We start from the raw sequence: 24,908 nt of genomic DNA, 5'->3' as shown, positions 1-24,908 counted from the left end.
ACTATTATAGTATTATTAATGTCGTTCTTTCAAAATTATTTATATTTTCTTAAAAAATAAAATGAATTTATAAAAAAATGAAATTTTGATTAAGTACTAAAATACATAAGGTTCAATTAGTATCGAAAGAATTTTTTTGAAATTTTGATTTTTAATTTTTGGTTTTTTAATTAAAATGTTTACTTCTCTAAAAAATAAAAAGAAAAAAAGAAAATATGGGTATTTTTGAAAGAATGAAAAAAATGGTGGCTTAATTGTAACAAAATAATAGTTTGATGTATCAAAGTGTTACACATGTCATGAGGCTTTTTTTTTTTTTTTTTTTTTTTGTTGAAATGGCTATAGTTTAAGGAGCTTAAGTGTATTTATCTTTTTTTTTTTTTTTTTTTTTTTTTTTTTTATATTTATATTTTCTTTTTCCGTCCTCTCTCCCTTTCTTTTGTTAAATCACAAGTTATCCTAAAAGTTTAAGAAGAGGTAAGCATGTGATTGTGTTTGATAAATATATATTGTAAATTAAAAAATATTTTTTTTTTTTACAAAAGCTTCAAAATGAAACTTTTACTAAAAAGGGCGTTTTTATAATTTTTAGAATAAAAAAGTCAAAAAGTACTTTTGAACTTTTTACAAAATATGCTAACTTTTGGGTAGGCACTGCTTTTTAGGTATTAAAAGTATTTTTTACCCTTCATAAGGCAATCTCAAACAGGCTTTAACACTTCCACTCACGTGTAGATTCAAATTCATTTTTTAAGGGCAAAGTTTTTCTCCAAACTAGGTTGAAAAAATTTCCTCCAACCCAGTCTATAACAATGATATGTGTCATTTGAACATGTGAGATTCACATGTTTTTTTAATAGTAGGGACAAAGTTAAAATAAAAATATTAAAAATTCATGTGCATCTCAAAGGTTACTGTCCCCTTTTTTAATAGGTAATGCTTAATATGTGAAATATTTAATTTAAATGGGGTGAATTGACAGAGTTAAGATTCGATTTTAGGACTTTTGGCTTTGGTACCATGTTAAATCACCAATTATCTCAAAAGCTTAAGCTTTTAAAAAAAAAAAAAATTATTCACTTAATTATTACTTTAACATACGAAGGAGTGTTGCAAATATATTAGAGTATATATAGAAAAGTAAAACTTTTACCTTTTTAATAGCTATTTTCGCTACTACTACTGGTCAGTAGATGCTTTCAAATCTCCCATATACCAAAGGGGTTATGTCCATAAATCCATATTTCTTGACTCCTTGTTACAATTCTTTGTGAATTCTAAGAAGTCTCACTTTTGTTCATTTTCTTTTGAGTATATATATATTTTAATTTTATAATTATCATACAATGATGATGTGATATTCTTAATTAATTTTTTATTTTTATTTTTAACAATAATTGATTCAAAAGTTAGTTGAAACTGTCACATCAATATTATAAGATTACTGTAAAATAAAAATGTAATATCTAATATTTATTTTTTATTATTCATGGTTAAAGGCTGGACCTAATAGCATGGCAAACGCCTTGTCAATTCATAATAATTAAATATAAAAATTAGAAAAAAAAAAAAAAAAAACAGGAATTGGACATTTTCAAATTTACGTGTTAGTCAAATGTGACATTTTCTATCCAAATTAATGGCTAAATTCGACTTAGGGTCGCAATTTTAAACATTATGATAAAGGTGCAAGTACAAATAGGTGGTGGGTTGGGGGGATTGAAGTGTAATTTACCCTAAAATTTACTTGCTTTTATCCTTGATCTTGTTTATTAAGAGCCTGAACCGACATTTCCCTTCAAAGGCTCTTTGAACCTTAGGCTTGAAGATAGCTTTCAGTATTCCCTGTCCTTCATTGTTATCCATGGCATGAAGATCTGATATTCCCTGTCCTCCCCCTCTCCATGCATATAGATCACCAATGTAAAGGCTATATATGGTATATGAATGCCAGAAGCATGCATTATATGAATATGTTGACTCTATGTATGTCCTTTTATTTCAAGAGCAACCATAATAACCCTCTTATATAAACAAACCATAAGATACACCAGACTTAATGTAAACAGTCACCAACGCTTGCATGTATGCTAAGTCCCATAATTATTTCTTATTACACAAGATTAGGCTATATAAGTAATTTTAGGAAGCTTCAATAGTAACTTTGACTAATCCTTTTGAAGTAATAGTGCATATGTGATTAACACTTTTCTGTGTTGTGACAAAAGATATCATAGCTAACCTACTAATAACGTGTGGCGTTAAGGCACTGTCAAGGTCCTCAAGGACGTCAGGAACTTGAATAAGGGAGGTTGTAAAGGTTTTGTATGGGTGCCAAATCTTACATTTGTTTCTTACTAAGTGAAACCGGATTATATAAGTGATTTTAAGAAGCTCTAATTGTAAACTTTAACTAATCTTTTTAGAGTAACAGTACAAATATAGCTAGTAATTTTCTTGTATCATGACAAAGACGCCATGTAGAATCTAATCAATCACAAAATGTTTTGAGGAACTCCCCATGATAGTTAGGGATGCTCATAAGGACCTTGAAAATCAAGCATTTACCATGATATATGTCTTTGCTTCCCACAAAACTGAAATTGAGGAAGAACAAATTTATGTTGTTACAGATCAAGAATTAAAAAAAAAAACAGAATGCAGCTAGCCTAGATTAGTGAGGGTTACAGTGGGGCAATAGGTTTCACTATCACCTCCCGGTTAACCTTGATTGTAAAAACTACAAGAAAGAGGTTACAGAAGTTGCATTTTCTGTGTTTTTTTTTAATAAAGAATTCTGCTCATGCAGGATCAAATCTATGACTTCACTCCCAATCCCTTATCTAAGGGGGAAAAGATGCCAATTACGTTTTCATACTTCATCAAGCTACCACATCTAAATGTAAAATCCTTGAGAAAAGATCAAAAAGATACCTCTGAATCAAAGCATACTGAGATGCATAATCCTTAAAAAGAGATGATCAATTACAAGTTGATGGTGCCATCTTGACGCCAATCACTATATTGCTTTGAATGGCCGAGGAATTTTAGCATGGTTTTGGTTCCTGCTAACACAGAAATTTCTGCAACAGATTGCTGCAATGTGGCTTTGTCCCAACAGTCAATAAGCCTTGAGGACCAGGACTGAAGTAACTACAAAGTCATAAGCAGTAAACACTAACCAGCACCCACCAGTGTCATAACCAGAGTAAGAAGAAATATGGCAAATTCCAAATATGGCAAAACATTGGTCAACTTCCACCGAACGTTCATCTTAAAACAATCTTCACTTTCTCAATTCTCACTGCACGTATCTTCATCTTTGTTTCTTACTTTCCCTGCAAGCTGTTCATGCATTTTCATTTTTTGTTTACAATTCATCATAAGCTACTTGACCCAATAGGCGCATGTGAGATTTGACAATCAAGTGCATTTTTCCATAAAAACCATCTTCGAATAAAATTCAAGATCTCAGGAAAAAAATTAGAGACATGATGATACCACACTGCTAAGGTAGTTGTCAACATAAAAATTAGAGACATGACATGAAGAAGTTCCAGCATCAGTTTCCTTATAACTTCAAAATAACTATCAGCGGATCCGGATGGTTCTAATTTCTGATAAAATTGGGGTTATGAGCAATCGGATGAAATCCCCTTGTGAAGCATATAAATAGAAACATGTAAGAAAATCATGTAGCATCATCATCAAGCAATAGAACATCTTAGTCAATTTATTGCATAGCAGAACAAGCAAAGTTTAAGCTAGAAACTTACAGTTACAGCCAATTCACAGAAAACATAACTTGCTTACCCCATAACAAGAGTTATGGCTCACAACAATGAAGCAACAACAATCATTCTTCCTCAGCATCTTCTTCTTCAAAACTCAAAGCCTGACAAACTGAAGGCTCCGCCTCCTCCTCATTGTCGAAATGCGACCTCCTCCCAATCAATTCAGCAAATCTTTTGGCCGGTCCTGAGTCTCTTGGAGTCTCATTCACGCACCGGATAGTCCTAATCTTGGGAAGCACGCCACCCATCTCAGCAATTGACTCTGCAGACTCACCCTCCTCACCCTCGAACACAATTACCTCACTCGGCATCTCCCACCGCTTCTTCAACCGGCTCTCCGTTCCCTTATTCCCACCTGATTTTCCAACCAATGAAGCGCGTCTTTTGTCACACCTCTTACCATCCTCCTTATCATTTTCCGGTAGAGACCGCTTCCTCCCATCGCTCAGTCTCGAATTCCCATTAGTCTGATTATACCGGCTCGCCACAACCCTGCCAGGCTTCAATGGTTTCTTTGCGGTCACTGACTTTTCCTTTTCTCCATCTTTAAACAGCTTCTTTGGCTGAATTGATGAAAGAACCCCATCTTCTTTCTTTACAGGCTTTTTAGACCCCGCCGTACTTGCGGCTTGCTTCGGAGCTTGAGTCTTTGACACAGTTTTGCGTGATTTTGGACTAAGACTCAGACTCTTCCCCCTTTCTTTGATCACTTTCAACTCATCAATATCTTGAAGCTTCCAAAAGCATGATTTCCGGCGACTCTGTATTGACTGGACCGGCGTGATCTCTGGCTTGCCCGGCTGCCGAGCTCTGGCTCCGGAGAATATCTCCGAGGGCCCCAAACTCATACCCCTTCGGTTAATCTTCGGTTTCACGCTTGACATTGAAGTTTCTTCAATCTTTCTCACCAAATCTGAATTCTTCGAACTCTGTTTCGGCTCCATGAACTTAGCCGGTACGATCCTTCCGCGCCTTTCGACGGTCTTCATCGCATTCCGCTCAGCCTTTTCCAGCCGAAGCGTTGCGAGCCTCGACGATAACCTACTAATCTCCTTTTCAATCTCTTCAATTTCCGAATCAATCTTTATCTCATCACAAAATCTTTCCTTTTCCTCTTTTTCTTCACATCCCTTCTTCGATACCAGCGGAGTTTCAAGCAGAACCTTCAATTTCTTCCCTTGCAAGTTCCCGATAAGGCTGTTCGGGCAAAGCGGTTTAATGGGTACCGAAGATTTCTCATATACAGGGGATTTCATCCCCACAGGACTCAGATTTTCTTTGCTGCAATCGGATTCAAACGACTCGGACAGGTTCACTGCGTCCATATTAGACCAGGAAGCTTTAATGGCGCCCGAGCCTTCGGATTCTTCGTTGTCAAAGGCGGCATTGTTCCATATCTGGAGGTCTGGGGCGTTGATGGCATCTTGGTATTGAAGAGCACTCATTGTTGCTTACTGGGTGTGAGCAGTTCTTGGTGATCAATTGGATTTTGGAAAGAATTTTGGTTTATGGGGGGAGTTATGGCTTGTGATTTCTTGGATGATTCTTGATGGTGATGAGAGAGAGAGAGAGAGAGAGAGAGAGAGAGAGGGTCTGAAATGGGAAAATTATTTTTTGTATTTTGAGATTTTTGACCGTTGGAGAGGGGGGAATTTAGACGTTGGTGGGTTTGGAGGTGCTATCCTAGCCGTTGGATGCTAAACGGCTCCGATAGACGCTCCGATATGATTTTAAAGGTTAATTTTGCCTAGGTTTTGTGGGCATTTAAGTACAGGTTTTTGTCGTTGATTTGGTAAATGGGGTCCATACGGAGCGCCTTGATATAACGGTGCGTTTTGGGGGCGTTTAATAAGTACGGTTTCCGACCTTTTGGCCTTTGGGTAAGTAGCTAAAATGATTATTATTATTATTATTTTTTTTTAAAAAAAAAATAGTTAAAATTATAAACATATGATCGAAGCGTTACAAAATTAACAAAGCTATTCAAATTGGAGTAAGCATGAACAGTTTTAGCCAAAGTGGTATAGAAGCATAGTCAAATGATCCTAATGATACAATGAATTGGACAACTGAACTTACATCGACAAGCAAAATTAGATCAAAACCTTTTTATTGAAGTCATAGTAGAAATAGCACATATGTCTGAGTTAGTAAGAATAAGAAAATTTCCAATTTTTAGGGTTGAATTCTCTGAAAATATACATACATGTATCAATAGTGGCATGAATGGCATTGTATGAATATATGGGGTGTTTGTTAAACTCCACCGCACTGTTCATTATCCCACCGCACTATTCATGGATAAAAAGAATAAAAAAAAAAGATTGGTATGAAAAAATGAAAAAGTGTTATTAGAAAATAAAAAATTTTGTTTTGTAGTGATTTTTTTATTTGAATAGTAATAAAAAGTAAATTATGTGATATAAAAAGTGAATGATTTGATATAAAAGTAAATGTATTTTTTTTGAAAAAAATGAAGTGAATAGTGTGGTGGGATAATGAACAGTGCGGTGGGGTTTAACAAGTACTCCCATAGACAGTTGTCGTTGAGTGATTGGATGGGACCGTTATTCTTAGGCATGCTAGAGCACGTGTTTGCTTACGAGTTGAGGGCATTACCTATTTATAGCTGAGAATCATAGGATTGTTGGATAATCATAAGAGGAAATTCCTTAAGGCCGTAACTCAACCTCTCTAGGTGGGTTGACTTATCTGGCATGATGAGATATATTGCTACATCAAATCCCACTATTGCATTGCCTGGTTTCAAAGGCAAAGCTTCTCTCATTTTTAGCAAATATTTCACATTAAATAAATCTTTCCTTCAAATTAAGTTCTTAAAATGCATGTGAAAATCACATTCTCTAAACGACAAATATCAATTTAATTGACTGGATGAATACTTGTCCTTCACATTTTTAGTTTTGCTTTCGGGTTGCTAATTGAAGAAGTGTGCTAATGAAGTGTTACTAAGACACAATTAGCAAGCAAAATATTCTCATTAACTAATTATTAAGAAAAAAGTGAATTCCCTTAGGGTTTCTCCTCTCTCTCTCTCCCTCTCTCTCTCTGTGTCTCCCCGCAAAGAAGAGAAATAGCTTTAGGAGAAAGAAACTCGTTAATCGTTATTCCCTCCTCCTCCCCTCTCCTCCCCCTCTTCCACTTTCTCATCATGCTTTCCTTCTCTTGGTTTGATTTTTCTCTAGCTTCATCCACCTCTTATGAGGACATATCTACTACCTTGTGCAATTTATCTCATCTCCTATAAAAATCAAGGCCTCAATCCCTTCACCGTCACCTTACAGCATCCCTCCTTCCCCTCTTCCACTTTCTCATCATGCTTTCCTTCTCTTGGTTTGATTTTTCTCTAGCTTCATCCGCCTCTTATGAGGACATACCTACTACCTTGTGCAATTTATCCCATCTCCTCCAAAAATCGAGGCCTCAATCCCTTCACTATGACGCCTCCTCCGTTTGGACCTACCATGGGCCAAAGATTTGGCTTTATTGAAGCTTGATCTATCATCCTTTGGTAGCCCCACCCACCAATGTGCCTCCTCGCATCCAGTTGCCCCCTCACGCTCATCTATTTGGCCTTCACACGCCTTCACGTCTTTGCTACCGGTGTTAATGATTTCTGACCTTGGAGTTTTTCTACTTTTTTTTTTGTCCTCTTTGTGTTGTTGCTTTCAATTTAACCCAAACTGGTTGAACTTCAGACTCTTTGTCTATAAAGGGATCCCATTTTCGTGGTTCATTTTAATCTTAGTATGCTCGGTTTCCTTGAAAATTGGTCTAGATCTAAGTTTTCAGGAGTTCTCTTACTCTTGATGGATTTACCCATCATAGTGTGCCATGGCTTTCATTGGCTATATTCACAAGTGACTTTCACCTTTTCGGTTTTCTTCCAGTGCGTTGAAGTGCTAGTTATCTGTCTAGCTTGAGTTTTTCAGTTGTTAAGCTTGTATTTTTATTTATTTATTTATTTTTCGTTTTCTTCTATTTGTTATCTTTATTGCTGTAGTTTGTATTTGTTTTGGATGTACTTATGAATAAATAAATAAAAGAAGCAACTAGCCAAAGGGATTTTTTTTTCTAGCCCTTTTGCCACATAAGCGCACTACAAAACCCTTCTTATGTTCGAAGTACAGGAAAATAAATGAAAAGCATGATCTTTCTGCTTTGATAGGACTACCAAGATGCTTATACAAATATAGCTCAATTAGCTCTCATGAGTTTGTTAATAAACTAGACATATACGTTAAAGACTCCACCCTACTACCAAAAAATTATAAAAAAAAAAAGGAAGAAGAAAATTATACTTCCAACAATGCTACTATAATTGATTACATGACAAAAACCAAACCCTCTCAAGTGGATTTTACAACAAAAGACAAATTTCAATGGTGGAAGATCAAATCACCCGGAAATTGCACAACTGCAGAAAGGCAAATTATGTGCTTAAGATAGGAGGGGACCCAAATTCCAAAGGGCATGGTAAGGAGAGTTATATACTACATTTTTATTCTACAACTCTACAACCATCTCACAATACTGACGTGGTAGTTCTAACCAACCACTGAATTTTATTTTATAAAAGACTGATCTACGGATTGATTGAGACTGACACATCAGCATTATGGGATAAAAATGTAATTTCTAGCATTATTCAAGAAGGACATTCTTTATGACCCAATTGACCTCATGACCGTACATTTAAAACAAAAAGAAAAAAAAAAAAAAACTGCAAAGCACCATTTTGGCAACATACCTCCCTGGAACACAAGCACAGCCTAGAGAGACACAACACGATCATAAAGGTAAAGAAAGGGTCCTCTGGTTTCCAAGATTATGTGGTTTTATCTCCCACGATGTAACCTGCCGAGCTTCTTCCGGGAGGACAAAAGGCAAAGAGATCTCACGGATCATCAAGTCACCACAATATGGGCATTCGCTGGCTATGGCATCATCCAGCTGTGATCGAAGCTGCACATCAATTGGACATGAATTAGATTTTTATTTGTGTTTGAATGCTTATAATGAAGCAAAGACTTATTTTTTATTTTTTCATTTTCTTCAAGACACAAGAAGCGTCGAGTGAAGTATATGAATCACATGCCATATATATCACCAGAAATAACAGCAAAGAAGTGAACAAACATTACTGGAAACCTTAAAACTGATGGGGTTCAACAACAAAGCCATAAGACCATAATAGTCTCAAATCAAATACAATCTGGAGCCGTATCTAACTCCCTTATATATACCAATGCATGTTGCTTAAATGCAATATCAAGAACCACATGAAAGTACAGACCTTATCTGCAGGAGTCATGCTAGTTATGGAATCCTCAATTAGGCTACCGTTTGAATCCTTCCTTGCTTCCCCACCCAACAAAGTAAGTTGCTTCTGCAGATCCAGTATGTATTCTGCCTGCAATGTTCATTCAGAAAGTTAAACTGGGCCAGAAAGATCCTGTTACCGGAATATATCTCAATCCAATAGCATCACCTCTAAATGTGTCAGGATGATCCAAGCAGTCAAACACATGTTCCTTTTAGAGTACCGAGCACACTAAGAAGTTCTAATAACATACAATTTTATGAGGAGCTATGAATGAGAGAAGCCATCTACATTATAGAATTTAAGTTCCCCTCTGAGCTTGACTATGTGCTTGTTGCTGTAATAAAATCAACTTCTTGACAAAATTTCCATCTTTAGACAAAACCTCTCAGCAGTACTCCTTTTAAATGTTATTCGATACAAGACACATTTTAAATCTATTCCATGCAGTTGACACATCTTGCTAATAACATTACTAGTCATCTCAAAAATATAAGACCGTAGTTTTACTCTAAAGTGGCTCAATTCAATATTATCGTAAAATCTTTGATAGGGCTAGTGATAAACTAACCAGGAATAACGACAGTTCAGCCATGCATTTCCACTCACACTCAAATCAAACGGAAATAAATAGAAAAGAAAGATAACACCATAACATACTTGAGTTTCATTGGTACAACGTGTAACTTGTGCAATCAGGCATTGTGCATGGAAGGCATGTCCACATGGAAAGACATAGAAAGGAGCCATTGGTCCTATTGATGTGTAACCACGAGCCATCTGGTATTCTCTACTCACAGTTAAGATTTTACGCCTACAAACCTGATAATTTGCGGATAGAGAAGTCATATTCCAAATATATGAACAAAGCTAACTAATAAATACAATCAATTTCACAAAGGCAGAGAGAGGTAACTTTCAACTTTGGAGGAAAGAACATTTTATTATAAAAGTAACTAAGAAACGAAAGCATCAGAAGGATTGCAATAGAAATCCATTTCCGATGCTCAGGGAAAAAAAAAGAAAGCAAACAAAAAAGAAAACCCAGAAGTTCCATTTAAGATCTGAAGGGGGAAAACTCAATTGTTAGCCAAGAAAACTAAATATTTAAAATGGGGTTATAAATGATGCATCCAATCTGAATGCCTAAATAAAAAGAGGGGGAGGGAATCAAAGAGATTGCTCAGTTTTAGGAATTCAAACCAGAGAGGCGCGTTTTGGAACTCAAAGAAGTTTAAAGGGGACTAGATGGAGCACTTTCAAAGAAGATCATATCAAGCATAATAATTTGCTTTAGCTCCAATCTAATATAAGTGGCACATATGTGAATGCACATTATCTACACACACAAGACCAAGTGGAGCTTAATCAAATTAGTTATCAGCTTGCCCATGGCAAATAAAGATCAGGATGACTGATACCCCACATTCCTCGTCACGATCAATCACAGCATATCTTTGAGCAAGTGCACTGATATCATTTCTGATGTTGTCTGCACCATGCGTTGCATCATTCATCTCCTGCTTTAGTTCTTCAATTTGCTTGTTGTAATCCTCTAGTGATGAGCAAATTGCCTCCTACACACATATTTAAAGAAATTAAAGATCTAATGGCATCTGAAGACAGTTTAAAAGCAAGTAAAATATCTGAAAGTTGGCCCACATTAGACATAGGATCATTTAGGCAAATGCCATCTATCATTGTGATGGAAAAATAAATTACTTTCCGAGCAGACATATGCCACACTATATATTCCTTTAGCAAGAAAAAAAGAACTAAACAAGGTCTCTCATGATGTCCAAACAAACTAAAAAAGAGTTGCCTAATGTTTAGTCTATAGGATTTTGTAATTAAAACAGGACCCATCATTGAACACTTGAATTTGAAGGCACATAAGAAAAGTGAGTTTAGAAATATGAGATTTCTAAAGTAAGATGCCACATGAGACCAAAAAAAAAAGTACATTTTTTTTTTTTTTTCTTTTTCAGAATCGTGGTGAATCAAAGAAATACCATGAGTTTGAAATAACAGCAAGTTTACAGAAGTTCAGTCTTCTTCAAAACCTCATTTGCATTTTATATTTAATGCTCTCTGCTCTAAGTCTTGTTTCCCTTGATTTTACTGCCACTTTACTACTAGAGTTGTTTGTGTAAAAAGAAATGAAAAATGCACTAAACAATCTAACGAAAATTACTCATCTGGTATCTTTTAAGCCAAGTAAAAAAGACATACGCACACGCACATGAGTGCACACACAAATATTTTATCTTCTAGCATTAGAAAAGACTTATTTTGGCGAAAAGGTTAAATAAGAAAGAACTAGGCTTCAAAACTTTTTTAAGTCCCTCAGCATAGCACTTAAGCAGATTGTGGCACTAATTGGAGATATTTCAAAGGATGCAGACTTCACTTACTTGAATAGTTCTTTCCAATTATTGAACTCCTCCTCACATTCCTTGGTCAGTTTCATTTGTCTATGTTTTCGTGAAAAACCTTTAGGAGTAAAGCCTTTGGGGAAAACAAACAAATGCACAAAAGAGTTCAAGTTCTTTGCTAGAAAACTTAGGCAAAACCTGAACAGCACAAGAAAGTCTTAAATCCTTATACTCGGAGAAACAATTCCCCTTGCACATTACATGCTTAAGGGATGGTTTAAATGGCAGCTCATGCATTCATTATCTGGTGCAAGATGAAATCCAGACTCAGAAAACTAATGAAAGGAAAAACCCCACAATTTATATGTGAATGTAAACCACAAGCTCTTCTACGTTGAAAACACCAGCAAATGGTCTCAAAATTTAATTGGGCAATGAAGAAGAAAAGAAATCCACATATCAAATGGAGTGAATTACCCTGCATTAATGCTAGAAAAAACATCTGGATTAGAGGATATAACTTAAAAAGTTCTTCAAAAGGTAGAAGAATTGGATTTAGTCAATATCCTTAGAGGAGAAGAGAATTATTTGAAATGGAGTTACTTTGTGCAAAGAACAGCGACTATAACTAACATGAAACTTGAGAGTAACTATAGAACGTAGATTTAGCATATTTATGAAGCCAAGAACAGCTAAACCAGATTGATTTAATTTTACAAGACAAGAATTGTAGCCTAAAGTAGAATCAATGTGATGACTAAAAAACTAGAAGAAAACCAAAGGTGATGAAGTCTCACTTTGAAGTCATCAATCAGAGCAAAGTCTGGAAAGAACGGTAATATATCCTCAATCTTTAAAAGGCCATCAGTTTCTTTCAGAAACGCTATAGCCTTCCGTATGTTCTCCCTTTTAGCCCCCTTTTCCTGTTTAATAACATGCTTGGCAACCATGAGCCAAAGCTTCTTTCTTAAGTCTTGGTCATCTTCAACCTTCTCAGCTTCAGCCATTGCAAGCTCAAGGTCAACCTAGTGCACCAAATGAAGAATTTGCATAACAATCATATCAAAATGCCAACTAAAATGAAAGGAAACATCACCATTAAAAACTTATAGAAAAAATGTATACTGTCTAAGAATCTGCATAGGTTCCACACTTGTACACTACATGAGGTGGGGTATATTAAACCAACTGTTTCTAGACTTCTAGCCCCTTGGTATATCAGAGCAATGGGATACAACAATCACTTTAACACAATTCAACAACAGAATTATCCAAATATCCCCAATGCAAAATGCTATCCAAGAAGTTCCTAAGGAAAAACTAACTACAAGAGAACAGATGCAGGATTAACAAAGTGGAATGGAACATTTCAGTATCAAACTGTCACCTGTAGGGCAAGAGCAACTGCTTCTTCATGCATAGACATCATGCTGTATATATGTACACAGGCACGCATTCGCTTTTCCTTGAGGCATAGGCGCAAGGCATACTTGGGATCATAGAAGAATTCGGGGCCATTTTCCTGTCCTTTCCCAAACTTGCATTGTAGGAAACGCAAAAGTGCACTATCATCTTCCTGATTAGAATTATGAAAGAGAAAACAACACTCAATTTCCATATGTAGAATGATGCAGAATAAATTTCACCTAAAAGCAACTATTACTCATCATACAAAAAAGAAAAAGAAAAATTACTTCAATTCACTCTATGATATCAAAAATTAATAAAAGGAAATATATGTTGTAGATGTAACAAGACTCACAGCTTTACTTGACTGTGAAACTTGGGGAACAAGCATGACTAATGGCCATGGTACTATATGAGTCAAAAATTAATGAATGAAAAAGTAATCAAATATCTTTCAGACTAAAACATTAAGTTCATTAAAAAGGGAGACACCAGATTTTTTGATAGGATTGCGTGGAAGATTTGATACATTTATAGCATCCATCAGCCAAACATATCCCACAAAAATAATGACATAGTGCAATAAGATTATAAAGTATGATAGCACATGCAAAAAAATTATGCAACAACTTAAAAGCATATATTCAAAAAATCATTTAAAAATTCTAAAGTAAGCAAATCAACCTTCTTCGCATACAAAGAGAGCAGCAAGTTGTGAACTCCAGGATCCTCATTGTGCAAACGATGAACACAGTATTCCAAATATTTGATGACTTCATGTGTTTCATTCCTGCAAGTGATAAATTGCAGCAATAAACAGTGAATACAAAGTTCATAACGTAGAATACATAGAAAGTTTAATGCAAAGCTAACCACTAAACAGAAAACAGAGCTTCCAAAAGTCATAGTAACTTCTAGTTTTGGTCTCTATTAATTAAACTGTTACGCCTGACAACGAAGAGATGCAACTGTATCTAATCTATAAACAGATTTGTCACCATAGAAGCTAATATTGGATCCATTCAAAATGAAATGCACATTTCATTTCAAAGAAAGGCAAATATATAACAGACACGATATGGAGAATATGATTCCTGCATCTTGATCTGTGATCAGAGAATGCTCTAACGCTCTAAATACAAACTTCATGAGTGAAATAACCCAATAAACAAATAAAATATAAATAACTTCTCCTTTTTTTTCCACTAGATTGTAGATAGAGATGCTTTAAATACAATTTCATGAATCAAATAACCAAATAAACACATATATATAAACCATTTGTTTCTTTTTCCCCTAAGCAAAAAGGGTATGGGGGGTGGTGGGGGAGGGGGGACCAGAGACTAGAACTCCTTACTTGGGCTTTACCATAGTAGCACCTTACCCACTAAGGCACCCAGAAGGGGCTTAGATGGGCACACAATGCGAGAGATCCAATAGGCACTCCCTCAAGACAGGTTGAGCCATAGACTCACTGTGACGTCGCACATTGCCTGAGTGTAGAAAAGATGATATGTATATATGGAATATGCTCTCTCTAAATGATATGAGGTCTTTTGGGGTAAACCCAATAATAAAACCATGCGGGGTTGGCCTAAAGCAAACAATATCATATCATTTAGGGCGGGGCGTTACATATGGTATCAGAGCCATAGCCCAGCCTGAGATGGGAGAGCGTAGACAAGCCCATGAGGATCGTCAGAGAGGACGCTGGGTCCCAAGAGGGGGTGATTGTGACGTTTCACATTGCCTGGGTGTGAAAAAGTTGATGTGTTTTTATGGAATATGCTCTCTTTAACTGATATAAGGACTTTTAGGGTAAACATAATAATAAAATTGTGCGGGCTTAGCCCAAAGCGGACAATATCATATCATTTAGGGCCGGGTGTGACATCCCCATCAAGGGCATAGTAGCAGGAAGCCCATGTGCATGGATTAATGGACATAAGTCTCATTCCCTTAGCATCGTGCTCATACAGACTCAAACCCATGTCCACCCCATCACTTAACTACTTTGGATTTAAGTCCCTTATCACTAAGCTAATCCCTTTGATGGTATATAAAAACTTTGTTATCGGTACATTGTAGGTGCCTCTATCTTCTTTTAGAGAAAGAAGAAAATAAAATAAAAGACAGAGTGCCTTACCCAGCTCCTTGGATATAGATCTGACTATACAATTTACCCCCCATTTTCAGTTAAATGTTATACATGTTGAGCGTCACTTGTGAGGGAGAGTTTTCGCCCATACATGATGATGAGTATTAAAGTAGTAATTAAATTATTTTTTGATAAATAATCAAAGTATCATTAATTAAATTATTAAATTTACTTTCCTATTAACTTAAGCTTTTGGGATAAGTAATGATTTAATACTAATCAAACCAAAAAGTAACTTTTTTAATAACTGGAAAGCGCCAGGTAGACAAGATATAATTTAATCATTATGAGCAAAACCTAAAAGCATGGTCTAGTTTTTCTAATTCCTCTTTGCTTCCAACATACACTACTAGGAGAATAAGCGGCTAGCTTGTTTTCATTAAATCTGGACCAGATCCATAATGATTGGTGAGGAGGAGTTTGTACAAACGTAACCACATAGAGTGTCAAAGAGGCCTATGAAAGGAGGCTATTGAGCCTACTTTGCCGCGCAAAGATTTGAAACCCTAGTTTTTTGGAATTTCTACAATATAATAATAAAAAGCTAAGGGGGCTTGCAGTTGCAGGGATTAAAAAATTCATTGGATTCAAAGGGGTGGAAAATTAACAATCCCTGCATTTACAAAATGAACAACAGTACCATTTCTGACCACAAGAAATGCATAAAGTAGCTAATCTATCAACTGATGAATCAAGTGAACAGTCAAATGGGTGAGGAAGAAGTGCAGTTCTGGTACAAGCAATAATGTCAGATACAGGTGTTAGCTGCAACTGCTTTGAATCTACAATCCTGGAAAAATTCTGAACTATCACACTTTCCAGGATGATATGCAAGTTTAACCAGGTGTCCTACAACATATCGCAATTATCATTATTATCACAAGAAATTTGTGAACACAGGTCCCAACAATTAGAGAGAAAAATATAGTTGATCAAAGGTACAAGTGCACATTACTTTGCATGAGGTTCGCTTGAATAACGCATCATTGCAGGAATCAGTTTCCTCGGATTCAGGTTTTTTGTGGCCATCCATGACTCCACAGTTTCATATGCATCAAGCATGATCAGGTCTGGGGCAAACTTGTACTGCAAAATAAGTTCATGATTATGGAGGCCCAGAGTGGGAAACAAGTGGCAACCAGTAAATTCTGTTGGGGAATATGTTCTTAGTCTACCTGAAGGTCTATAGGAACAGCAGGTCTTTGAAGAACTTCCAATGCTTTCTTTGCTTCTCCTTGCTGAATCCAAAACCGAGACCAGGGGTGGGGGGTGGGGACTATAAGTATCAAATCAAGAAATTGGCTCACAAATTTAACAATACTCAATCAAAACAGGTAACACACTATCTGCATTTTAAAGCGGTTAAATAACTACTCTCTTCAATGTATCAGTTCTGTCCTTATTAGGAAATTCATAATTTTCCAATTTATACGATTAACTTCAATAACCTAATCTTTGCAGCATTTTTTCATATTAGATCCAGAAGCAAAAAGAAAGTCATGTTATTAGTGGGAAAAGGGTACAGGGGTAGAAGGGGGCTTCTAAATTTGGAATGCTTCATTAACTATGATGTGAAGGGAGCATCATCTAGGCGTGGAAAAGGCAAGGCTCACGCTTGTTAGCGTTTGAGGGCTTTGGGCTTTGTTGTCTTGTGGGTGCTGGGGTTGTGGGCTTTTTGGGTGGGTTGGGTTGAGGGTGTTTTTGTTGTTTTCTGGGTTTCGGGCTTGTGGGAGCTCCCTGTGTATACATCCTGTTGACTTAGAGGCGCTTTACGCTTTCAATAAAAATTTTCATTACTTAACCAAAAAAAAAAAAGAGTACAAAACATAACTGATAATCAGTTTTCCCAGTGTAGCAGAACACTATGGATTTAATTCTATAACAACTATATCAGCTTCTAATTTATGTTTTCTACCACTCTTGTCATTTTCTTTTTCAGCCGAAGAGAAACTGCTCAACTGACACCTAAGTGTCCAGATCATAAAGCAAAAGTTAATAGGGGTGGGACCCAATATCTGAATCAATAAGCATGATTATGGTATTCCCCTCTCTTGATATCCCCACTCTTGATAATATGGCAGCTTTTTCAATTAGAAATGGGGGAGCTGAAAAAGACTTATCAGTGTCAGGAGAAAGACAATATTTTCTCTCTACCAAATCTCAAACCCCCGTGGATAAGACATTAAGTTAATACCTAATCCTCTTTCATCTTTAGAATTGAGCAATATGTCATTATCAAAACAAGTTGGAATTGGATTTGGTATGCAGTACCAGGGTTTATCTGCCAAAGGGGGGGTAAGTAGAAGGTGATTCTTGGACAAAGACTATATATCTTCTTAATGCTGGTGGAAATATCACCCACTTGTTAGCAGGGCTTTTGTGTTGAAAATTCCTCGGGGCTAAACTAATGCCTATCAAAGTGGTGTTTTTTTTTTTTTTTTGAAGGGGGGGTTGGTATGGCGATGGGAAGAAAAGAAAACTTAAGAACTAAAAACCCATATTATCCAATTGAATTATGAAGGCTGGACTAAGTTTCCCAAAACAAAAAAACACTTAGCTAAGACCACCTACCATTTGCATACAACGAGACCCAGAAAAGCTTTCAAAAGCAAAAGCTTAGAAACTTTAAATAATAAATACATTGAGGAATATTGAAAGTACTTGAGACTAGGAAAAACATAGCAGGACAAGGAACGAGAAAATTAAAACCAGGAGCTGAGAGAAAACCAATAAGTAGCAGAAATTAGTGACAACAACATTCCACAAGAAAATCAGAAGGCTTCTAGAATAGCACCTGAATATAGTAGTGAACAACAATTTCATACTGCTCCTTTAGACTGGCAAAATATACCAATTCTTCAACCCGACCATAACTGTAGCATTTTCCAAAAGAGAAACAGAGTATTTTAGGATTCTCTTAATTGACTAAAAAATTTAAAAAAACTGACATATATAAGAAATGAGTTTTCATCTTTCCAACGTAAGGCATGACGCTGCATCATAGTAACAGTACTTGAGAAATAAGATAATACATATACTGCAATAAAAGTGAACCAGTTTACCATGCATTATAATATGAAATCTAATTATACAGTATCCATTGCAAAAGCTTCAAGCTAAATCTAGGTTAATTTATGAATTTGAAGGGGGAGAAAATTCTCTCTCAAAAATCCAGATATTGGGGCGTTGAGAAAATCCCAACTATATGATTTCCTGGTTGATTTTGGGATCAATCAACTGAACCCCTTGGGCAAAAACCTATGATTTTTCACAAAAATCTCTTCATGCTTATAAAATAGTTCCAAACACTTAATTTTTTTTTTTTTTGATAAATAAGTGATTCATTAAAAAGCGCAGAGGGGTGCAACCTTAGTACACATGAAGTATACAAAGAAAGGCTCCACTAAAGGCAGAAAGAAGAACATAAAGATAAAAATTGAGACACAATAGAAAATTGAGGCACACTAAAAGCGTCAGCCCAATGGAACAGAGCTTGAATAGACAACTTTTTGAACTCTTCCATTGACCTTTCTTGATCTTCAAAACAACTTTTTGAGTTCCAAACACTTAATTTATCGGAGGTAAACAATCCATAGCAGATCCTGCTAACAATAGCTCATTAAAATAAATAAACAGTCTTCAACAATTACCTCTCTAAAAGTCTCATTGTAGTTGCTTCATCCAATACATCCTTGCAATCACTGAGAAAAGCACGAAATTCTTTGATGATTGATTGGTACTCTGAATTCCGATTATCCACAGCAGTGTCATCTTCCAAGAGTAGCCGGTTTATCTGACAATCATTTTATGAAATCTGAATTTAATTTTAAAATGACAACATATAACTCCATGCTTTGTTAGCTATTGCAATGAACAGATGAATGAACTTTTCGACGATAATATACATGTGGAAGCTAACTTAAACGCCAAATGTTCCTGACACAGGATTCCCAAAAGCAGCCTTCATGCATTTACAGCCACTTTTTAACAACATTAAAACATAACAGAAGTGGACAACAATACCACTTGTTTGCTTAGATATACATTATGAACATACGAAGGACCAAGACAAGCTAACACACCGTTTTTTTGTCCATAGTTCAACAGCTATACAGCACTAATTCTTTTAGTCAAAGTGACCATTAGCTGCATCGCTATGCTAAAAAGAAACAAAAAGAAAATTTGAAATGAAAATGAAGAACATGAACAATTTTACTTTTGTGCATAACATCTTTTGAGTTGTTTAGTGCAACTCTTTTCCATTTAACCTAGTTCAACATAGAAATATCAGAGGTAAGAAACTGCATGGAAAATGGAAACAAAATAAGTCCAATATTGTCATATGCATCATATTTAACCTAAGTATCCTTCTGTCCTAATTTGGGCCAACAACAAATATAGTTTTTATAGAGGCATCTAGCATAGCAGACATGGAGAAAGAGTAAGCATATGGAAAGCAAGGTCATTCATGGAAGAACCATGCCTAAAAAGAAGCGAAACCTTGTCCAAGTACAATTCAGAAGCCCAAGTGGAGATCATTGTTATTTGGCATTTATCATCCTTTGCAAGATTATCAACCTTCCGCAGTAAGAAAGTTCTCAAAGCATCCTGCAAGTAAGCAAAGCACAATGAAATATGGTAAATGTATGTTTCACAATTCCAGTCAAATCAAGTCCAGTTAAACTCATGCATCTTATAACTAAAACCAATAAATGAGCTTTCCATAAATGCTCATAATGAGTTGGCTCACAGTCAACAAAATATTTAAACTGTGTCAAGGATATTTGACCAATTGGAATTCAATTTAATGAAGCATGAACCCCACAAATGTGAAAGGCTATATGAAAACTATAGTCCCCACTTCCACTCCAGGTCCAGCATTAAATCTCATAAACCATAAAAATAGAAAACAAAACAAAATAAAAAAGAAAAAGAAGAAATAAGGACAAGATAAACTTCATGCGAAAGAGCTGTCAAAATTGTCTGGCAGCCAACATGGTAGAGTGCATGCAGCAGTGGAGATAATTTTGATACATCTTCATAAAGCTAAACGAACAAAATAGTACTATAACTACCTGTTCACTTATGGTAATAAACTTTAGAGTGATCTCCTCAAACGATAATATGTAGTTAATCTGCAAAACATTTCCCTGTTAGTTACAACATTGTCCTCCAGATAAAAGAAAAAGAAAAAGAAATGAATAACTCCAGATAGAAATAGGGTCAAACTTTTCAAGAAATAATGCTCTCAGGTCAAAAGATAAGAGCTTACTACATTTAATACAATATTTTGGAATACAGTTAATTAGCGAGTTAGAGACAATTTCGACAACAACACAATAAAGCAATATAATTGGATTCAAAGGCACCTAACGATACAAAGGACAATTGAAAGAGAAAGTGAAGGAAGAAGATAGAGTGAACAATAGAGGTATTTTCTTTTCCAGCACGAGAAAGAAACAGTAATTGAAAACAGAACCAAATGAAAACTGGTAGGAAGGGAGGGCAATGTGATGAATTAATGATTATAAAGAGTTATATGTATGTTAGACACCTTCAAAGGTAGAAGATTCGCAACTGAAAATAAATATTAAATTCTTTGTGAGAAATTTAGTAAATCAGATGGCTTGTCCTTCAAAAGTAAGAAACTGGAGTTGTGAGCATACACTAATTGAGGGAGGAGTGGATTATGCATCTGCAAATCGGGTGGCTTTGTCTGTACAACGAACAAGAATTGCATTTTGCTCAAGCTTAATAGCAAAAAGTCATTGGCCAAGAGATAAAAAATTTCCAATTTCTTATTATAATCTTTGGCAAGGTGTGGGTAATTCGAAACTAGTAACTTTGGGATGATTTCATGAATATCGAGTTCATTCATAAGAAATCTGATGTAGGACGATATTTACCTTTATTTTCGGTAAAAACGAAAATAAGGAAAATATCAAAAATAATATTGGAGCAGCACCCCTTGATAAGAATTTTACTCATTCTCAAACAATGGAAGTACAAAAAGAAAGATTGCCACGATTCCTGCTAATTGTCAATTTTATATTAGGATTTTATTTTATTTTATTAGGACTTTATTTCTTTTCTTTAATAAGGTTATATTTGCTTTAATTATTTTCCTTTCCTTATTAGGATTAGGTTTACTATTGCTACTAGGATTAGGTTAAATATTACTACTAGGATTAGGTTTACTTTCTCTACAAGTATTTCTCTTCTATAAATAGGCTAACTTATTATGTAAAACTAACTCATTGAATTATTATCAAATCAGAGAAGTTTCTCTCAAATACTCTAAGGAGTTTTATCTTTCTTTTAGCCTACGAGTTTGTTTTTATCTTTTTAGGTAGAAGACGAAAACGTTTCTCCTTGCAGAATCAAAGACGCTGCTCTTTGATTAGTTACTTTAGTCTTCCGCTACGTCAAAATCAAATACATATAACAAAATCCCAGGAATCAATGCATCATTGTAACTTAAATACATTGACATAATAAGATTGAGCAATAGAAAATTCACTTTTGCAAAGAAAGATGCTGCTCTCAGATAATCCTTGGAGGCAAATGCAGCTTCAGCCTGTACCACAAATTACTCTATTATACACTATCCAGATAAAAAGATTTAGTAGATAACATGTATGCCGACCATAAAGACATAAAATTGTGTGACCAAAATTTACAATAGAAGTCTACAATCAGAACAACAACCAAGAGTTTAATGCAATAAAAGCAACTATTCATGACCTGTAGTAAATAGACTTGGTCTCTCTGGAGTGGGTCACGACAATTTGCTAAAGCTGCAGCATACTCTTTCATGTCCAGATAAACTTTCCACATATCCCGACCTTCATCATTGACAGACACCTGATGTTGCATCCTCAAATTAAGCAGCATGGGAAATATGTACTTTCAGGTGCAACATGGACCAAAAACAGAAGAGATAAAGTCATCAGATGATACAAACCTGAAAAACTGAGTTTTGGTCATATGCATAGAACAATCCAGCAGTGGCATCACTACATAATCCAATGATACCCCTTGAAACTGACTCCGATGTTTGATCAAACTGAAGTTCTTCTATGATTTGCTCGCATATTCTATTTACAACCTAGAAAACGTTCAAAGAACTTAGCAAACAAGTCCTAAAGCTGAAGAACAGGGAAAATGTATTAGGTAGGATACTTTTGGTAAAAAAAAACTGCAAAACCTCATTATAAGACAGTACAAAATTAATGTACCTCATATTTGCTACCAGCATTAGCCCTAAACATATTACCAGCATTGAGATTGTAGCATTCATATGGTTACCAAGAGATGGGCATCTTTATAAGGCATATTATAAGTGTTAAGTAATTACACACCTTGACCTTATTCCCAATAAGAAGCAAGAAATGGAATTCAGAGACTGCCATAGAATTGGGTTTAACCGCTTCAGCACCTTCAGACAACTTTGAATAGTCCAATAGAGCCTTGTTCTCCACAAAATTTTCATCTCCATTTGGAGAACTGCCCAAGAGATTTCCCAGTGAAAAAAAATAAAATAAAATAAACAAAGCAACATTCATACTAGAACTACAGCTGATACAACATCAAGAACAAATACACTACGCAAATCAACGAAGTACAATGATCACATTCCAAAAAGAAAACCACAAAGCTAGTACCAGCTAAAGTAAGAAATCCAGTGATCTACACGAATGGTTCCAAATTGACACAAAGGAAGAAAAAAAATAAAGAATGCCATCTTCTACCTATGCTGTGCTCCAAAATTCAAGCCACCGTGATAGATACCAGCTCCAGAAAGCCACGCAAAATGTACAGCTCTTCTTTGCTTGATGTAGAAATACAGTTCACTGAAAGTTGACCAAAATGGCAAAGAAACCTCATATATTACTAGCTCAAAAACCATTAACAGGAAGAAAAAAATATTCCAGCCCAGTAGCATAAATGATCACTTTTAGAGAAGAGAGGCATGCTTCTAATACAAATTTTAAATAATATGGCAACCTTTACGGTTTTAGTATCTGAATTTTTAGCAAGTTATTCAAAATACTGTTAAAATAAACAATAGCATTTACCTGTTTGGTATTTCCCCAGGAAGTTCCATGAAATGCACTGCACGTTCTAAATAACTTGCAAAAACAGCCTAAAAGTTTAAAACAAATAATAAGCACACAATCCAAATTATATTGCACAAAAATAAGAAAGCTGCTATAAACAGAGAACAACTTGTTCCACAGCAAATGAAGAACTGGTGTTAGAGTTAACTTACCTCTAGCGAACCGATTCCAGTGAAAGAGTAAAGTCGTGTAGGAGTAACAGCCATCACATAGTATCTAGTTCCATTGATCATGCTAGCCGTTTCCATCTGTGCTCAAAAGAATAGGACCAAAATGGTTACATTGCGAACAAATTTCAACTTCAATGTCTGAAAAGCATCACAGATTTGATTGAATCTGGCTTCCAAGGTGACATTCCAATTCCTAGCAACACCCCCACCCCAAAAAAAGGAAATGACATTCGGGTGTTTGTTCCACGTAAAGGTACTTCAAAACTTATCAGAACATCAAAGGAAACCTTATAATGCTGACAATGCTGATTAAGCATTGTCAGCATTGTCAGCATGGCCAACAGCCCAAAACAACTGGATAGATAGAACATGCGGTTAAGTCGATACAGACAAGTATTACAACTTTGACAGTTCAAATAAGCTTTTTTAGTTGCTTTATGTGAACCAGAAACATGCACATAGGATACTAGTACAAAGGGTTAAGAAAGAAGCATTAACTCTCAACCAATAATAATTTTTCCAGAAGAAAAGTCAGACAAATAAAAATAGTACCTGTAAATCCATGAAAGCTTCAGGAAGTTCTGTAAATTCGAAAAGAAACTTGATGTACTTCTCCTTCTTGTCCTTCTCATCCACGGCAATCTCATGAAGCTGGCCATTGTCCGTACCAAGAACGACTTCCTTTGTAGAAGCTGTGTTTTAAACTAATCAATACCCAGAAAAAAGCTTTTACATATCTATCAAACAACCCATAGCCGAAACAATGAAAAATTACCTTCTGTGATCTGTTGTCTATTCCAGGCAACAGCATTCACCACAAGACCTTTCAATTTGCTTAAAACTCGAGGCTTGGTCCACTTCGCATGAGTGTAAAAAGTATCAGAACCTCCACTACCAACAACGACGGCAATACAATGGCTCCCTCCCGGATCAACAAAAACCCTGTGGATCGATTGCTCCCCAGGACGTCCCACAGAGAGATCAATCTCTATACCCCAATCAAAACAAAAAAAATCAAACCTAGAAATGTGATGAAAAGTGAAACGAACAAACAAAGAGTGGAAATTGAGAATTCGAATTCCCATTCTAAGTATACATTTCAGGCATAATTGAATTGAATTCAGAGAAGAACGAACCGTAGGAGTCGCCGACCCCGAAATCGTGACGAATGATCCAGCCTTTACTGGTGCCCAGTAAAATGACGTCGTTTCCGGCGGCCATGCACGTGATAATCCCGCGCCCTTTGGCCGCGTATCTTTCCAGAAGATCCACCGTGAATACCTGTCTTCCTGGATCCATCTTTGAATTATCCACGTAACCAAACACCCCCCCAATGTACTTTAAGCCCCCTGGTCGGAGCTCAAAGTTGCAGAAATATGAATCGGAGTCGGAGAGGAGCTAATTGCGCAACTGTCAATGGAACGACAACGTTTCTCAAGGTAATCACTTCAGGACGGTTGGAAGTTGGCGCAAACTGGATTACCAGCTCCACTCAAACGACGACGTTCTCCAGCAGAATTGTCAGCATAACTATATAGTA

The 24,908-nt window shown here is 35.9% G+C and overlaps 2 protein-coding genes across 2 annotated transcripts; both read right to left on the bottom strand.

Moving 5' to 3' along the window:
• Positions 1-3,329: 3,329 nt before the first annotated feature.
• On the bottom strand, positions 3,330-5,397 carry LOC132182583 (uncharacterized). Its single transcript, XM_059595867.2, has 2 exons — positions 3,777-5,397; positions 3,330-3,345 (listed from the first exon to the last, which is right to left on the bottom strand). The coding sequence occupies exon 1, from the start codon at positions 5,237-5,239 to the stop codon at positions 3,857-3,859; it is 1,383 nt and encodes a 460-aa protein (XP_059451850.2). The 5' UTR covers positions 5,240-5,397; the 3' UTR covers positions 3,330-3,345; positions 3,777-3,856.
• Positions 5,398-7,950: 2,553 nt separating this feature from the next.
• On the bottom strand, positions 7,951-24,802 carry LOC132181139 (vacuolar sorting protein 18). The gene is made up of 24 exons (XM_059594224.2): positions 24,505-24,802; positions 24,144-24,356; positions 23,921-24,060; positions 23,351-23,446; positions 23,157-23,224; positions 22,830-22,931; positions 22,440-22,584; positions 22,043-22,186; positions 21,823-21,942; positions 21,599-21,655; positions 20,154-20,213; positions 19,579-19,686; positions 18,729-18,871; positions 17,873-17,951; positions 16,254-16,316; positions 16,034-16,164; positions 13,605-13,710; positions 12,901-13,089; positions 12,311-12,538; positions 10,560-10,715; positions 9,799-9,960; positions 9,112-9,228; positions 8,566-8,780; positions 7,951-8,232 (listed from the first exon to the last, which is right to left on the bottom strand). The coding sequence occupies exons 1-23, from the start codon at positions 24,665-24,667 to the stop codon at positions 8,607-8,609; spliced, it is 2,964 nt and encodes a 987-aa protein (XP_059450207.2). The 5' UTR covers positions 24,668-24,802; the 3' UTR covers positions 7,951-8,232; positions 8,566-8,606.
• Positions 24,803-24,908: the final 106 nt, after the last annotated feature.

Source organism: Corylus avellana, chromosome 5, assembly GCF_965113065.1.
Source record: "Corylus avellana chromosome 5, dhCorAvel1.hap1.2, whole genome shotgun sequence".
Classification (NCBI taxonomy): domain Eukaryota; kingdom Viridiplantae; phylum Streptophyta; class Magnoliopsida; order Fagales; family Betulaceae; genus Corylus; species Corylus avellana.
This window is presented reverse-complemented; position numbering and strand designations above follow the sequence as displayed.

Excerpts from the sequence above, each read along its gene's own strand:
- LOC132181139 (XM_059594224.2), bottom strand. The coding sequence starts at position 24,667 with ATGGATCCAGGAAGACAGGTATTCACGGTGGATCTTCTGGAAAGATAC. Across the intron at positions 16,317-17,872 it reads TTGTTCACTACTATATTCAG|CAAGGAGAAGCAAAGAAAGC; the intron begins GTGCTATTCTAG and ends TTTTGGATTCAG. Across the intron at positions 9,961-10,559 it reads ATCGTGACGAGGAATGTGGG|GTTTGTAGGCGTAAAATCTT; the intron begins GTATCAGTCATC and ends GCAAATTATCAG.
- LOC132182583 (XM_059595867.2), bottom strand. The coding sequence starts at position 5,239 with ATGAGTGCTCTTCAATACCAAGATGCCATCAACGCCCCAGACCTCCAG.